This window comes from Pipistrellus hanaki (genome assembly GCF_964339955.1).
Source record: "Pipistrellus hanaki genome assembly, chromosome: X".
NCBI classification, from domain to species: Eukaryota; Metazoa; Chordata; class Mammalia; order Chiroptera; family Vespertilionidae; genus Pipistrellus; species Pipistrellus hanaki.
Window position 1 is genome coordinate 91,200,688 of NC_140524.1, and position 18,448 is coordinate 91,219,135.

Below are 18,448 nucleotides of genomic sequence, written 5' to 3' on the forward strand. Positions count from 1 at the left end.
TGCACACCCCCTACTGGGAAATGAGCCCACAACCCGGGCATGTGCCCTTGACGGGCATTGAACCCGGGACCCTTCAGTCTGCAGGCCAATGCTCTATCCACTGAGCCAAACCAGCAAGGGCTCAAATACATTTATTTTTGTGAAAAACTCACTACATTATCCAATTCCCCAATCCACCCCCACCCATTTTGTCAAGGACCCATGGGTATAGTGGGAGTACACTTCTTAATGGAGTATACTGGGAGTTTAGAAAGCATTGATCTATTGGGACAAGCCCACATCAGCTTTCTAATACTTGTCCCCTTTAATATCCACAATGCTCCCAACGTCACTTGACTTCCTTTAAGCTGGACAGGGGGAGGGGAAGTGTAGCACTCGACCCTACACTTTCCCAAAACAGTAATCACCTGATCATGCAGTTTTGGAAAAGCTTCCTATTAAGCTAACTACAGGAGGGTTTGAACCTTGTACACCGTAGAACTCCACCATTTTCGGGTGGTGAAACATTTAAACATTGCTAAACAATGTTTTTAGTTTTACATTTCTAATACATTTTAATGGGTCAATGTCACAGTATGATGTAGCAAGAATAGATCTAATTGATTAACATCATCCACACCATCCTCCTTTTTTCAGTCTAAACAAATAGATGCTTCATATTTAAAAGAAATAAACAATTTCTTTACCTTTTTCTTTATTTCTTCACTAAAAGCATATGGAAAAATACAGTCCTTTGGTTTAGACACAACTGTAAGAATGAAGAAAAATAAAGATTCCAACACACATCTTAGCCAATTTCAAGTGTACATACACTGACCGTTTTCAAAAGGAAACTGCTTACATATAAATTCCCCCCAATTTCTAAAGAGTAAAGAGAATCAAGTATTTCTACTGGTCATGTTGTTGGACCTCAAAAGAATAGCCAAAACAAACAGGCTTTTATGATGGGTTTGTAGAATGATATCATGAAAAGAAAGTAGTTAAAGCATAAGTTTGACCCAGAAAAAAACGACTCCATCCCAATACAATAACCATTGGAACAGAAAAAGATATCCAACTGCCTCCTGACTTCTCTTAGAACAAAATAAACCAGCTGAATAAGAGGCAACCGATCCAATAAAACACTCAATACTTTTGAAAACATTATAAAAAACAAGTTACTGGCCCAACAGTTGGAGAAAAAGAAAAAAGAAAAACTAAAATCAAGCCATTAGTAAACCAGCTTTAAAGATACATACCACAGAAGTGTGACTGGAAGGGAGGCTGTGGCGGTGCTTTATCTAATGCAAAGCTATGATGAACCAAAGCTGCCACAGCAATAATCTGCAAACAAAGGAGAAAAAGAAATCACTTATCAAACACCTACTATGGATTCTGCATTCTCAACAAAACCACCAAGAATATTAAAAGATAAAGATTTTAGTACATATAAATGAATGTTTTAAACATTTTATTAGGTGGATGGAATTGGAGAACATCATGCTGAGTGAAATAAGCCAGTCAATGAAAGAGAAACACCACATGACCTCACTCATTTATGGATAATAAAAAACATTATAAGCTGATGAACCAAAAGATAGATATAGAGACAGTAAAGCAACAAGCAGACTGTCAAATTATAGCGGGGAGGGTAGGGAGATCTGGGGGAGATAAGAGATCAACCGAAGGACTTGTATGCATGCATATAAGCAAAACCAATGGACACAAAACTCTGGGGAGGGAGGGCATGTCTTGGAGGAGGGGGGGCAATGGTAAGATATGTACACAGATAATTTAATTTAAAAAAACATAAAAATAAATAAATAAATGAACATTTTATTAGGAAAGCAGGGGTTGCATGCTTTTTCTATAAAGAGCCAGATAGGAAATACGGTAGGTCTTGCAGGGCTTATGGTCCCTGGCATGGATACTAACTCTGCCTCTGTAGTACAAAAGCATCTGCAGGTAACATGTAAATGAATAAAGTTGCTATGTTCCAAGAAACTTGATTTACAAAAGCAAGTGGTAGGCTGGATTTGGCCCACAGGTCATAGTTTGCCAACCTCTGTCATAGAGGAATAAGTCCGATCACCGGATGAAGCAAACAAAAACAGAAAATGGGGTGTTCTATGAGACAACCAACTGTTATTCTCCAATAAGTCAAAATCACTGAGAAGAAAAAAAAAAAAACAACTGTAAGGGGTTGGGAGGGAGTTGCTCCTGTTTAAAAGAGATTCAAGAGACATAAAAATTAAACACCATCTGTGACTCTTGTATGAATCCTGATTCAAATAAACCAACTGTTAAAAGACATTTTGGAGAAAAGAAGTCATGTGGCTATGGACTGGGTATTTTAGATACCAAGGAATCGCTGTTCAGGTTTTTAGGTGATTAATGGTATTATATAAGAAAGTATGCATGCTTTGAGAGATGCAATGACACAAATGACAGAAATTAGCCTTAAACTACTTTAGGAGGGGGGAAAAAAACGAGGGGGTGTGACAAAATCTTGCTAATTGCTGAATAAATTGATTGGCATACGGAAGTTCATTAAATTATTCTATGTCCATTTAAAGTTCTCCAAAACAAAAAATTTAAAAACCCAGAAATAAGTAAGTCATCAATTTAAGTCTTTTAAAAGTTTGGTAGGGAGTTAGTATTCTTTGCCCTTCAAAAAGAACAACTTCCCCTTGCAGAAAAACTGTATAAGTTCAGGCAAGTATCTGCACCTAAGGCATATGTACAAAATCTGCCCTATCTTTTTTTTTTTTTTTACCTCATTTTGATGTGTCTTTGCATTTTGTATTGTCTTCATGCTGAAAGACATCACCACGAGAGGGGGAGAACCAACATCCTTAATTACATTCACCAGGTCTGGTTTCATAACCATTGCCTCAACTTTACACCAACTGATTGGCTGATTTAAGAGCTCTAAAAGAGAACAAATACAACAGAGCAAAAGAAAAAGAAAAAATACTACAGTTAAGACATCTGTGATTAACTCAGAAAGTCTTCAATCCCCTCTTCTAATAGTAATGTCTTGTAATATTTAACTAACAATAAAACACACTATTGGATTGTATGCAAATCCTTGTGTGTGTACACATATGTTCGTCTGCCTGGGAAATAGGTCTACAGCTTCCATCAGATTTTCTAAAGAATCCAGGGCCCAAAATAGGTTTAAAAAAAACAACAACAAAAAAAACGTGCCCAGCCAGCATGGTTCAGTGGTTGAGCAACAACCTATGAACCAGGAGGTCACAATTCGATTCCCAGTCAGGGCCCAGGCCTGGGTTGCAGGCTCCATCCAAGCAGCTGATCGATTCTCTCCCATCACTGATGTTTCTATCTCTCTTTCCCTCTCCCTTCCTCTCTGAAATCAATAAAAATGTATTTTTTAAAAATGAAATAAAACACTGCCTTGGAGAAATCACAAAACATAAGAGATTTGTGAAGACAAAACAGAGTATCACAGATGCAAATACTAAAAAACATCAGATAAGAGACCCAGCACTCTCCACACTGGTCAGTGGTACGCCCCCTCCTTCAGAGATTAGCAGTGAACTAGGAAGAACTGGACCACATCAGCCAGAAAGGAAGTCCACATTGACAGCAGCCCAATGAGGGATGCGACCAACTGCCAGCGGGGCTAAGGCCTCCCTCTGATTACACTGACAGACATTACAGTAAGGTGACCAGACATCCCGATATCGGGACTTTTTTTAAAATGCCGCGGGACGCAGGACAAATTGTTAAAAATCGGGACTGTCCCGCCAAAAGCGGGACGTCTGATCACCTTACATTACAGTGATAAAGTGATGCTAAGATATTCCCTGTCCTCACTCAAGGAAAACCTTGAGAAAAATTCAAAAAAAGGAAAAATAAAGAGACTAATTCCTAACTACCTTTTTAAAAACCGCATCTATCAGCAATTTACTTAGCATTCTGAAAGTAAAATTTTCCTTACGTGGATTTTTAACTTCAAGCCAACAAGGTCCTTTGATCTTTCTGTTCATCAAGAACAGTTCCAAGCTGGATGTGTTAGTCCCAAATACATGAGAAAAAGTTTCTCCTTTCAAATCCTGAGGAAGCTGTGGCATTTCAGGCTGAAAAAGGCAAAAAAAAAAAAAAAAAGAAAATACTTTTTGTTTAAAACTATTACTTCACATTTTCCAAAGTCTATATTTGAAATAAACAAAAGCCTCTCTACGAAGTACCAGAAGAAACTCCTTTTATATATATATATATGAAATGTAATTTGCTACAAATGAAATCCAAAACAATTCACAGTAGGAAACAAAAACAATTCACAATGACAAAATAATGCATCTTGATGGCATCCATTAGAAGAAAAATAGGCCAAGAAGCTCCCCAAACGAGGATTTCTGTCCAGAACCATACATGCCTTACTGATAAAAAAATAAATAAATAAATAAAAACACACAAAAAACCAAAACCCACAAAAAACAAACAAACAAACAAAACACACACACACAGCCAAATAAGTTCCACTGCATTAGGGGGAATAAAAGCAAGAGAATGGGACTCATTCAAATTGCTTCCATGGTACATTGCATCACCACTGTCAGAAACATTTCTTAAAAGTTTCCCGTTTTGAACATGTGGGATCAAAACACTGTATCAAAGGTAAGGTCCAGTTAATTAATATCCCATAGCCATGACCTTATCTGTCCTAAGAGCAAGAGCAGCACTCCAGTAAGAGTACTGATGCTCTCAGCTCTCACCTTTCCGATGCTCAGAAAGAACACTTCAACAGACTAATGATGGGACACTCCATCATGTGGCATTTGTTCCACTTAACAAACAGTTCTGCAGTTTCGATTTACGTATTTAAAGATGCAGAGAAAAGTCGCACAATTTGTAGTCTATGTATTTAAATTTTTAGCCATTTTAATTTAATTATTCATTACTGGGAGTCCACCTCCATGAACTATGGGCTTGAGGAGCTCTGCCAGCACTAATTGAAAGCCAATTGAAATTTCAAAAATAGAACAGTGTCATTTCCAACCAAAACCCAGAAATTTTCTTTGTTTGACTTACCGAGTATCTAACTTCCAAGTATTCAGATTTTTCTGGAACATCAGGTATCTCAAAAGCATAGTTCTTTTCTACTATCTGGGTAAGCAAATATTTTAAAATCATTTAGACAAAAACTTCACAAGATACATTGACAAGGTTACATACACAATGCATGTCCCTGCATTTAATCATTAGGAATCTAACATCCTTACGGAACACGGAAGTAAATAAAGCCAATGTGGCACCTGTTTCCCCTTTCTTTTTTTTCTTTTTTTAAATATATTTTATTGCTGTTTTACAGAGAGGAAGGGGGAGAGAAATAGAGCTAGAAACGTCGATGAGAGAGAAACATCGACCAGCTGCCTCTTGCACACCCCCCGCTGGGGATGTGCCCGCAACAAACGCACATGCTCCTGACCGGAATCGAACCTGGGACCATTCAGTCCGCAGACCGACGCTCTATCCACTGAGCCAAACCGGTTTCGGCTATTTCCCCTTTCAACTAAGACTAAAACACCCAATAACTAAGTGCTAAAAAATCTTTTCTTGGACATTACAGAACTTGAAATATTTGCATTCGAGGTCAATAAACATTAAAAAATTTTGTAATGTTGCCAAAACCGGTTTGGCTCAGTGAATAGAGCGTTGGCCTGCGGACTGAAAGGTCCCGGGTTCGATTCCGGTCAAGGGCGTGTACCTTGGTTGCGGGCACATCCCCAGTAGGAGGTGTGCAAGAGGCAGCTGATCGATGACTCTCTCTCATCGATGTTTCTAACTCTCTATCCCTCTCTCTTCCTCTCTGTAAAAAAATCAATAAAATATATATATTTTTAAAATTTTGTAATGTTAATGCATTAGGTAATTTGCTACTCTTCAATAGCAAACAACCCCACCTTGCTAGAAAATTTGATAATTAGCATTATAATTATAGCTCATATTTACTGAGTGCCTGCTATGTACCAAGTACTGTTTTAATAACCTAATATGAGTTGATCGACTCAATCCTTCCAGCAACTCTTGAAATAGCTCTTGTGACGGCCCTGGACTTGGGAAGCGGTAAGGCTAGCACTTGAAAGCACAAGGTGTATTGCCCAGCACCTATGCTCTTCACTATCACACCACACCGCTTTTAGAACTATGGAGACTTGATCCATCAGCCATAATTCAAAGCTCAAATAGTTAAGACCATTAGCCTTCCCTTTAGCAACTGAACCCTCCCTTTATTGCAATCACTGTTAATAACCAGGATGTTAATAACCAGTATGTGGAGTGAGTCACAGCCCCCACGATGATGGCCAAAGACATCGATATCTCACAAAATCAACGTCTCACAGTTGATCAATTATGTGTCACAGGAGCAGAAGATTTTATTGTATCAGAATAGCATCAAAGTCCCTAATGTTTAAAGATAAAACCTCACTTAACCTTGTAAGACAACTTGGCAATAATTAATATAAACAAGATCAGAACCGTTTCTTTCCATTTGGGAATAAGAGCACAGATATGCTTCAATTATTGGAAGCAATTACTTTGCTATGAGTAGTCTTTCTATGCAAATTAATGATTATTTTATAAGCAGTATAAAGAGATGTAAAAATTTTTACAAATACAACAAGGTTTTGCATTGCTATCTATGAAATTTCTATTCAATTAATTATAGCCGCACAGAGGGCAGTTTGCACAAATAAGATATGCAACAACTATTTGCTAAATCAGGAAATGAACAATCAACTAATAATTAGGGCTGGAAAATGTTATCACAAATACAAACCTTGGACTTGAACTTCATAATTTTATATTTTGTTGCTATTTTCTCATCAAATTCGCTATAAACATCCTTCATTGTAACTGGAGTTCCTGTTTCTTTCCCCGTGTGTAGATCAATTTTCTACTCTCCCATGGAGAGGAAAGGGGAGGGAAGGGAAAGAATATCTATAAATAAATCTTTCAACCACCAGAAACCCAAGTCTAAATCAATTTTAATCTTCCCCCATTTAAACATGGAATAGAACAGTCTTACAAGTGAATCCAAAGATGCAAACATACCCCAAAATGTACTAAACCCAATGCCCAATTCCTCCCAATGGCATCATAAAAGCAAACCAGAAATAAAGTTGATCGGTTGATCGATCCTACAAAATGGGAGAAGTGTTGTAAATACTGACCAAGAATCTTCACAGCTCAACTCAGATGGGGAGGAGAATGTGGATGTTAAGTCCCATAGAAAAGGAGAAGCAAATGGAACTGACCCTTTAAATGGCTGTGCGTGAAATGACACTGTTGCCTATACAACAAAAGCATGAAAACTGGGCCAAACTCCATGCCAGGTTTTAGCGCTATACTCTCCCAGCTGTCATTACTATGGAAATGAGAAGCTGAAAGACAGCATCACATACTGAAACTCAAGAAATGCTATACTCTTTCACACTCTTTCTAACAAGTTGCAAAACAGAGTGTTATTTCATTTCTCTATTTTCCCCAACTTCTATTGGAGCTGCTGCCAAACAGTGGTGACTAGGCAGATAGCAATAAAAAAAGCATCAAGGTTGTGGATAATTCACAGCCCTGTTGAATAAATAATAGGGCTGGTGGATGCCCGGCCAGTGTGGTTCAGTGGTTGAGTATCCACCTATAAACCAGGAGGGCATGGTTCAGTTTCTGAGCAGGGTACAGGCCCGGGTTGCGGGCTTGATCTGCATGCAGGAGGTAGCTGATGAATGATTCTCTCTCATCACTGATGTTTCTCTCTCTCTCTCTCCCTTCCTCTCTCTGAAATCATTATATATATGCATATATATATATATAATGACAAAGCAATTGTAGTTGAGGTTAAAAAAAAAGAAAAAGAAAGAATAGGGCTGGTGGCAGAACACAGCATGCACTTAGGATTAGATGCTAATCACTAACATTTACCATTTCACGGGGAAGGAAGTATAGAGTTCGTTCAATGTTCTTCACCATGACACAACAGCTCACATAGGTTTCAGCAGATTTGATCCAAACTTTGCCAAACAGAAATACCACACCTAAAGGAATAAGAAGGAAAACATGAAAAAAGGAACGTTTCAATTCCATCACATTTAATGTAATCTGATATCCAGTCCCCAAGACCAGTTCCTTTACTCAGTACTTATGCCATGACGATACCACAATGGGAAAACCTGTGACCACTAGGAGGACAGGGGACAGAGTGATTCTTGGCGTTACAATTTTTTTCCAAAAGTAGGGAGATATCTAGGTAAATAGATGGTTATTAGGGAGCCATCACAGGCCTCAGTAGACACACTGGGGAACTACTGAGACACCCTAGGTCAGTGAGAAAGCCCTGGAGCACATGTGTCAAACACAAGGCCCGCGGGCCAAATCCAGCCCGCCAGGCCTTGCAATGTGGCCCGCACCGCGCTGTCATCATTGCACTCCGCTGTCAGCTTATGACATTGTCAGTTTATGACTGTTCAGTAAACCATTCGGCCCGCGATTTAGACTGGATTTTAGATTTTGGCCCCTTCTCTGATTGAGTTCGACACCCCTATAATCAGGAAGACATCCTAAGTCAGTGTTGGGTAAAAAACACAAAATACATTTTCCCTCGAACCAGGATTCCCCAGAGTAAGAGAAACAAACAAAAAAAAGCAAACTTTTGTCCAACAAATCTCGTATTTAAACCTCTTGTGAGAACTTTGAGAATGCTAAATTCCTTTTTAGCACTGTACTTACTGATAAAAATTAACATTCATGTGTAAGGATACTATGTATGGTAGGTTCCTCAGTATTTTGCCATATGTAAAACAATTTATCTCATATATCTTATTCCAAGTAATAATAAATGTCTCATAATAGGGTTCAACTACTATCTACTGTTTCAACCCTTCGACCTCACAGACTACTTAAAGACACCTAGCTAAGTAGTGTTTATAATGTTCCTCTCCTCTATTTCAGTTTAACAAATGGATTAATAACCAACTCAACAGACACGTTCCTTTTGAAATCCCTCTGTAATATATACTACAAAGTCAAAGAAAGCCTTTCTAGACATCAATTCATTGTTCATGAAAACTGGACGTCAAGATAGGACTCCAGAGATTTGCTAGTCAAACTAAAGAGATGATCACTGTGCTAAATTCTTGACTCCGTGAATAATTAGACAGCAGGAACCAACATAGCTACTCAACATGGCCATTTATCTGAGACATTAAGAAAAATCTGGCATATATAAAGGCTACGGTACACAAGGCTAATTACTCTGGTTTCACACGATAGCTCATCAGTGCTTCCTTTTGTCACTCATTCTAGTAGAAATAAGACCATCTAAGAATTTTCATTTCTGAAGATGATTAAAATTCTTACAAGAGTTGTGTGATTTTTCATCTGGGGGGAAAGAGGCAGGTGGGGGGTTGGGGGGAGGGAAGGGGGGACTGTGGAGATGATTAAAAAGAAAAAAATCTCAGTAGTGCAGAAAATTAAAAGTCATCCTTATAACAGTTAGAGATGAAAAAAACAAAATTCCAAGCAAAGAAAAATAAAGGCCCTAATATTGGATTCAAAGATTCAAATAGCTCATTTTACAGTCAAACTAATATCACACTTCATGCAACACATTTGACACTGTTTATGCCTCATTTGCCACAGAAAGATCATGGTAAACAAAGATCCCATCCCTTCCCCTCCCCACCCCCCAGTAACTAGCTGAAACCAGGTGCAGTCAGGATTATTCAACCTTTAAAAAGTCGTAATGAAGACAGGATATCTTCCCATATGCAAAGAGTAAGATTCTTTTCATAATTATGGAGCATTCAGCAACAACTGACTTACTTAGAATCTGTAAGGAACTGAGAAACAATAACAGGGTCTTTGGGAGTACTTCGTTTTTATTAGCGGCATTGATTTCACCAAGGCTCAGTGATCATTACCTTCTATCAAGATGAAGCTGTTCAACCCTCTGAGATTAAAGGACTTTTTAAAAGCTGTCTTATTTAACCCATTGGCATCGATCACGAGGACACAAAACTTGAAAAGTAGCACAGAACAGCAGGCCTGAGGGTGAGAAGCCCAGAACTCTGCCACTGAAGAGCTGACCACTTCGTTTTCAGACCCTCAGCTTCCTCCTCTATAAGTGAATTACTGGACTAGAAGATCTCCCAGGCATTATCCACCATTAGAAAATTCCGTTTACCTTAGCATTTGGAAGACAGACCAATAACAGACAAGTACTTCTTTTCATTGCAAAATATTTCCCAAAGGTGGTTGAAGAGGATTATCCATGACTATGGGTTAGTACCAGGAATTCAATAATACATCGTATAAACTGGTTGCTTCACAAATATCCTGTGCTTTAGTGCCTCAATTTTAACCTCCAATATCTACTCCGATACAGACTAGCACTGGCCGATAGAAATGTCAGCACTGTCTACGGCCATACCACCCTGAACGCACCCGATCTCATCTGATCTCGGAAGCTAAGCAGGGTCGGGCCTGGTTAGTACTTGGATGGGAGAAATGTCAGCACTGCCCAGCCTACGTGGCCCGATTGGGTGTCATCCAGTACAGTGAAAGGATTCCCAGTCAGAGCACATATCCAGGCTGCAGGCTCAATCCCAGGTAGGGGGCGTGCAGGAGGCAGCCAATCGATGTGTCATTCTCACATGTATGTTTCTCTCTCTTTTTCCCTTCCTCTCTCTCTATAAATGAAATCAATTAAAAAAAAAAAGAAATTCAACACTGCCGAGCATTGCTCTGAAAGCTGGAAATAAAAGGCCCCACCCCAAGAGTTCCAATGGCTTTGGGGGAATTGTTCTGTCTGTATCTGTGACATCCATGAATACGGTAGCTATTAGTGACATGTGGCTATTGAGCACTTGAAATGTGACTAGTGGCTGAGAAGCTGAATTTTAATTTTTATTTAAATTTAAAGAGCTACATATGGCCAGTAGCTATCACAGTGGACAATGTAGCTCAAGACCTTCCCCTGTAAAACAATGCTCTGTTTTTGTTTTGTTTTTTGTTGTTTTTTTTTTAAATATATTTTATTGATTTTTTACAGAGAGGAAGGGAGAGAGATAGAGAGCCAGAAACGTCGATGATAGAGAAACATCGACCAGCTGCCTCTTGCACACCCCCCACTGGGGATGTGCCCGCAACCAAGGTACATGCCCTTGACCGGAATCGAACCTGGGACCTTTCAGTCTGCAGACCGACGCTCTACCACTGAGCCAAACCGGTTTCGGCCAATGCTCTGTTTTTTAATAAGAGTATTAATAAGAGGTGGAAATAATATGCTCCTTTTCACACAGGAAAGAAAGAGGATTGTTGTTCCTGAAGGTTGCAATCCTTGGCAATTGACACTAGCAATCTGATGCTTTATGTGTGAATTACCCTGGAGGGGTGCACCATCTACTTTTGTTCTACCTATTCTTTTGTTGTGGTTAATCCTCACCTGAGGATACTTTTTGCATTGCTTTTCTCAGAGAGAGAGGGAGGAAACACAGATGTGAGACACACAGACTGGTTGCTTCCTGCATGCACCCCAACCCGTTGATCAGGAATCAAACCCACAACCCTTCAGTGCATGGGCTGACAGCTCTAACCATTGTAGCAAACCAGCCAGGGCTATGCTACCTACTTTTTTTTTTTATTGATTTTACAGAGAGGAATTGAGAGGTATAGAGAGTTAGAAACGTCGATGAGAGAGAGACATCGACCAGCTGCCTCTTGCACACCCCCTACTGGAGATGTGCCCGCAACCAAGGTACATGCCCTTGACCGGAATCGAACCCGGGACCTTTCAGTCCACAGGCCAACGCTCTATCCACTGAGCCAAACCAGTCTCGGCTATGCTACCTATTCTTACATTATGCTGCTACAAGGCTGCAAGAGGCAAACTCAGTATGGTAGCAAATGCAACTCTGGATTCTCTGAAATCTTTCCTGTGTATCTGTCTACAGGACTGTCAATCTCTGAAGTTTATTTCAATCATCATTTATTAAACACCTAGTATATGCCTGACATCACACTGAAAGCTAGAAATAAAAGGTCCCAGGCCTCTAGGAGTTAAAAGGCTTTTGGGGGAATCAAAAACACTGAATCAGATCTTTTCAAAATAACATGACAAATGCTACGATGGAAAAGGGTATGATGGGGTCACAGAGAGAGGGCTCTTGGGGTCAGTCTGGAGGATTAGGAAACTTCCTGGAGATGACACAGGCTGAGTCACATGAGGGCATTCCAGTCAAACACAATGAGTAAGGGGACATGGTATAAAGAGCATCAGGCATAGACAGGGAGCTATTTCTAGGGCACAAAAGTCATGCATTGGCAGCCACCGGAAGCCTTGTTAAGGAACTCGGACTTTCATGTTATAAGCGATTACCACTGTGGGTGTTTTTTAATAAGGAAATGACACGGTCAGAGTTACCCTTCTGAGCAGTAGCTCTGGCGATGGTGTGATGTAGGCAAGAAGGGACCAGATGCCGAAGCCGGTTTGGCTCAGTGGTAGAGCGTCGGTCTGCAGACTGAAAGGTCCCAGGTTCGATTCCGGTCAAGGGCATGTATTGTACATTGGTTGCGGGCACATCCCCGGTAGGGGCTGTGCAAGAGGCAGCTGGTCGATGTTTCTCTCTCATCGACGTTTCTAGCTCTCTATCTATCTCCCTTCCTCTCTGTAAAAAATCAATAAAATATATTTTTTAAAAAGATCATCCGTGTTGTAATTTAAAAAAATAAAAAAAGGGACCAGAGGTGGGAATTGTGAGGAGAAAGACACCTCGTCTACTTTAGGAGAGAAAACTAATAAGGAAGTGAGGAAAAGGGGGGATCAAGGCTGGCTCCCACATTTCCGGTTTTGACTGGACCATTAACCAAGATAGAAAATCAAACCTAACATCAAGCAAATACAGCAAAGCACAGACAGTAGCAGTGGGAAGGGCAGGCCCACAAAGTGGCACAACTCCAGTGAGTACCGCTCACACAGCCATGCTCCAGAGGCCCCATGAAGCACATGTGAAAACAATGTCCCATGCAGCCGCACCATGGGACAGCCTGGGTTTCCGCATTGGATGGGAAATATTTGCTCAGTCTCATGGAATCACACCTGCCAGCCTACCTCCCACTGGCAAGTAACAAGGAGGTAGTCAAAGTGGTGAGAGGCTCTAACCAAAGTGACGTGCCCTAGCTAAAGTAGATATGATACCATTTCTAGGACTGCTTATATCTTTACCTAAGGAACTAATACATGGCAGTTTGCTGCTCAAGTGGCTCTGCAAGAGTTTCCACATATTGATAGTTGATAAGCTAAAACATTACTGCTTCTGTTTCCCCTCTGAGAGACCACTAAGGTCTTTCCAATTAAATTCCATGCCTGATTATCTTAAAGGTAAATCTGGCCTCCAAGTTCGACAATTAATACTCTTCTCACTCACTCACTTGCTTCACTGACATCTACACTCCATTTTCAGCAGATGCAGCCTCCAGGAAACCATTTTGAAAAATTCAGTTTGCTTCTACCCTCAGATCCAGAAATGGGTCTGAATAAAAGTATCTCTGTTTAAGGGTATATTTTCTACTAATCCAACAGATTTTGTCATGCCCAACTCTGCAGTGAAGAAGGGCTCAAAGGAGCACAAAGGAAACTGGAGAGCCTCCTGGCTATTGTGAGTCAGAATTAACAGAATCAGCTCATTCGGAGGACCTGGGAATCAATCTTGATCCCTCCTCTCTGTCAACCCTCACATCAATCCATCAACAACTTCATGTCAAAATACATGTTAAATGCATCCACTTTTCTCTACTACACGCCTGTCCTGCACTGACTGATCTCCAGTGCTTCTACACTTTCCCACTACCCCGTTCCAGCCCCAACACACACACACACACACACACACACACACAGGCATACTCACACACGCAAATGTATAAGCGCTATTCTCCACACAAATTGGAGATTCCTGTTAAAATGTATGCCCGGCCGAAACCGGTTTGGCTCAGTGGATAGAGTGTCGGTCTGCAGACAGAAAGGTCTCAGGTTTGATTCCGGTCAAGGGCATGTACATTGCATGCGGGCACATCCCCATTAGGGGGTGTGCAGGAGGCAGCTAGTCGATGTTTATCTCTCATCGATGTTTCTAGCTCTCTATCCCTCTCCCTTCCTCTCTGTAAAAAAAAAATCAATAAAATATATATTTTTGAAAAGTAAAATAAAACAATAAAAATAAAATAAAATGTATGCCCAACCATATGAACGCCATTCCACCCATCCTGCTGGTACTTAAAATCTTCCACCACCTCCCCATGGCTCTTGAAAGAAGACCTAAACTCCTTAATATGGCTTTCAAGGTTCTTCCTTATCTGCCCTAGGCCTTTTTCTCAAACTTCATTTTCTACCAATCTTGTCACTTGATTACTGTGCTACAACCAACAAGCTGCCACCTTTCTCCCTCCAGGCCTGTGCTTACTGGTGCATCAGGCTGAAATGCTCTTTCTGCAGATCTGCACGTGCCCTCAATCTTAGCCCAAAGGTGGGCTCCTTAGACAGGCCTTCCGAGTCCATCCCCCAACTAACCGCCTTTAAACCATTAACCAGCCGAAACCGGTTTGGCTCAGTGGTAGAGCGTTGGTCTGCGGACTGAAAGGTCCCAGGTTCGATTCTGGTCAAGGGTATGTACCTGGGTTGCAGACACATCCCCAGTAAGGGGTCTACAAGAGGCAGCTGGTCAATGTTTCTCTCTCATCGATGTTTCTAACTCTCTATCCCTCTCCCTTCCTCTCTGTAAAAAATCAATAAAATATATTTAAAAAAAAAAAAAAAAAAAAACCATTAACCAACTTACCTTTATTTATTGCCTATTATTCCTCCCCACCTGCTCTACCGCACTAGAATATATGTTCTATTAGGATAGAGAATTTGTCCAGCCTGTTCATCCCATCTCAGTGCCTGGCATACAAAACTGTGTTTCATTTGCTGAGCAAATGAACAAATTCATGACAATTCCCATTTAAAGTATATTAACTGGAACTTCGGATACGAAGGTAAACTACAAGTACACATTCCATATATAACTAACTGGTTTTGGGAAAAAGCATCTTTGAGGATTATTCACAGGACACAGCTGCTCTCCATTCAGGTGCCTCATGCACCCTTACTATGTACATATGTGAGTGCAGAGCCTGTGCCAGTTACAATCACTAACGCATTTAAGGGACAGGCGCTATTCCATCTTAAAGACATACAGTATGATTACCTGGTTGGTTGTACTGATCTTCATAAGCATCCAGCCAATAAAACTGAAACACTTGTTCCTCATCTGCCCCTTTTACCAGTGGCAGGTGACTGGAATCCACTTGAACTTCCTGGGCTGAGAAACTGCTGTCATCTTCCTGATCGATGTCCCAACAAGAGACATCTGGGAGAAAACCTCCTCTGCAAAAACCACATTGTCAAAAACTTGTCAAAATCCAACAAAGCAATCGTAGCGCTACTTGCCAGAAAAGTCAGAATGCTCTTACAAGCAGGGCGTGGTCCCTTTCCCGGGATCTGCCTCCGGTTGCGCCACCTCCGCTGGCTCACTCGCTTGGTCCCAGGTCTTAGCAGCCACAGGCTCCGCATTCACCTCCTCAGCTTCCATGGGCTCGTCAAAGTCAACATCTTCAAAATCGATGGCCCCTGACTCCTTCTTGTCGTGTGTGCACACCGCTGCTGGCGCTGGCTCTCCTGCAGGCAGCATTGCCCATGCCCATCACAAACTGCGGCCTCCTTAGCACAGCCATAGGGCCTACCCTTTTCCCACGCTGTATTTGCATCCCGTCAACCTCCAAATCTAGATGTACCTTGTAACTTTTACTGCTGTGAATTGAAGTCTTTCGCACTTAAACTTGCTATCACAAATACCTTCAAAATCGCCCCCACGTCCTCCCTCCTGGGTCCTCCATTTGGGGCAGCACTTTGCAACTGCTCCACACTCTTGTACCTCTGCCTGACATCTTTTTTTTTTTTCATAGTCAACAACCATTTATTAACACAGAAATGAATAAGGCTTGGCGCCTGTTCTCAGAATGCTTGATGCAGAGGGGCAGACAATCACAAAGCTGCGGTAGAATCACAGTAGAATAAGTACTATCACTGCGGTACAGACAAAGTACTTCGGAGGCACTGTGAAAGGGATACACAGGCGAGGGAGAAACAATTTTCCAACTTATGCCTGCCTACAGTATTCAGGGAAGGCTCCAGAAACATCACTGATGAGTCTCGAAGGAGTAGAAGCCACCAGGTGAACAGTGAAGGAAGGAGCCCTTACAGGCTGGGACACAGGTGTAGTACGTAAGGTCAATCAAGTAAGTGAGGGGTTCAGGAAACCAGGCATGAATGACGGAAGAAGGAAAAAGTGAGTAGGGAATGAGTAGAACTGTTAAGCACAAACCTATAGCTCTACTGTGGAAATGTGAAGGTCTTGTTTCTCCATGGAGAGGGAAGAGGGAGTGGGGGAAGGTGGGAGGTCCTAAGGTATGGGTCCCTGCCACCTCTCAATGGCCATCAGGCTCCAACATCAAGGCTAGAGCTTCACAGTTGGGATCTGATATCCATAAGCCTCTAAATCAGGGGTCCTCAAGCTTTTTAAAGTGGGGGCCAGATCACGGTCCCTCAGAGAGCTGGAGGGCCGGACTATATGAACTACTAATTCCTACTGTAACACCTCAGCTGCGCTCACTGCCCAAAAAACCTGGCGGGCAGGATCAGACTCCTCTGCGGGCCGCATGTGGCCCGCGGGCCGTAGTTTGAAGACCCCTGCACTAAATTGTGAAAAGCCCCCTTCAGAAGGGAATAATTTGTATGAATGCAGTTCTAAATGGGAGAGAGTCCCTACTGTATTCATCTTTCTCAGATGCTGTTGATCCTGCCTAAGAAATAGCTCTAGTTCCTTCAGGAAATCAGATTCTGCCTGACAGCTTACTTACCAGCCAATTCAGCACGTGGAAGAGGAACAGGGGTTAACAGAGGCTCCTTCTTCGAGGCAGGGGAAGCAGTTTTTCCTGAAGGAACTACCTGTAAACGTGTTTAAATGTTCACTCAGTTAGACCTGCATACTAAAAATGAGCACACTGTCCTGCCCTGCCCAGAGATAATGACAGTTCCCGTTTATAAAACAACTTTGTGTATTATTAATGCAACAGCTTCGATTATTTTACTTTTCCCTAGGTTTACAAAAGAAATGCTTGTTTCCAGGAGGAAAAGTATTACATTTAGCTCAGTGGTAATACCTATAATAAACACGTGCTACTTAACCACAAAATTTACTATGACAAAAGCAGGCACATGCTATTTTTGATATACATGAAACTATATGATGAAATGGGAGTCCTCATTTAAAACAAAAAAAATCAAGAACAAATGCAAAGGTATTTCGCTCACATAGAAAAGCAACCAAATAAATTTTAAGCGATAATGTACATCGAGTTGGAAGGTATTTCCACACACTTTACCTTGGGGGTGTGCACAGAGAAAGGATTCAGTGACGCTCCAATGGATCTTTTCTTCTTCGGTATTAGTACGGGTGGTGGGGTTATTTGAGGTGTCTGAAAGGAGGGGTAAGAAACACTTCATCGCCGCGCTTGGTTTACCACAAGCCAGAAAAAGTACATTTCTCTCCCCATTGAAGCCCAATGAGCAAAGCATTTTTCCTTCCCTGTTCCCTCCATGGATCTATGTTCATGCACTGAGGTTACTATAGCAACCCTACCACAGACTCACTAGAAACCCAGAATAGATATTGAATCCGCTCCTGACCAATTTTTCTTTTCAAAACTTATCATACTTTTCCCTTACCCTTCCGGAATATTACATTTAAAAGCTGTCAAGCTGGAACTACATGATGTTAGTGGATGTCATTTTAATCAAGGGTCATTTAGAAAGACATGCACCTCTAAAGGAGAGGTTAGTTTTTTGTGAAACAGCAAATTCCCGGAACAGCTGAGCATGTCTGAGTTCTATGAGGGACAGCTCACCGACTCTTCCTTTGTCCCCACTGGGAATTCTAGACAAGGATCTCACGCTTAATGGTACAGACTGACAGGCCTCCATCTATTTTGGGAACATGCACTGCAGCAACTGAGTGCATTCCCAACGCTGACTCTTGTGTGTATTCTTACTACCTCAAACACCCCCCACACACACACACAGCTCCATCAACAGGATTGCATAGCTTGTAACAGCTGGAAAGTACTCTCACCTAAAATGGTGAGAAGAAAGCAATCTGAAGGGTTGTTCATTGGTTTGGGGTTGTTTTTTGTGGTGGTGGTGGTGGTGATGTTTTCGCTGCATTTTTTTTTTAATTCTGGCAATAGTCTTTTTTGTTCAATTACTGAACTATTTATTCAGCTGATGGCCCCTGAATATTTAAAAACTCCCAGAGATTTGCCGAAACCGGTTTGGCTCAGTATAGAG

General features: G+C 41.2%; 1 protein-coding gene and 1 long non-coding RNA gene across 2 annotated transcripts in view; one reads left to right on the forward strand and one right to left on the reverse strand.

Annotated features, from left to right (window-relative positions):
- Positions 1-18,448, reverse strand: part of POLA1 (DNA polymerase alpha 1, catalytic subunit) — a 311,394-nt gene that overhangs the window by 275,105 nt on the left and 17,841 nt on the right. Inside the window, exons 7-17 of the mRNA XM_084869425.1 lie at positions 17,488-17,580; positions 16,963-17,050; positions 15,517-15,721; positions 15,252-15,430; positions 7,933-8,045; positions 6,791-6,907; positions 5,041-5,115; positions 3,947-4,085; positions 2,756-2,910; positions 1,239-1,323; positions 687-748 (exon numbers count right to left, since the gene is read on the reverse strand). Of these exons, the coding sequence (XP_084725551.1) occupies positions 687-748; positions 1,239-1,323; positions 2,756-2,910; positions 3,947-4,085; positions 5,041-5,115; positions 6,791-6,907; positions 7,933-8,045; positions 15,252-15,430; positions 15,517-15,721; positions 16,963-17,050; positions 17,488-17,580 (1,311 nt within the window). The remainder of the gene's footprint in view (positions 1-686; positions 749-1,238; positions 1,324-2,755; positions 2,911-3,946; positions 4,086-5,040; positions 5,116-6,790; positions 6,908-7,932; positions 8,046-15,251; positions 15,431-15,516; positions 15,722-16,962; positions 17,051-17,487; positions 17,581-18,448) is intronic.
- LOC311614722 overlaps positions 1-18,448 on the forward strand; it is a 520,998-nt gene that overhangs the window by 266,254 nt on the left and 236,296 nt on the right. The gene's annotated exons all lie outside the window — the stretch shown is intronic.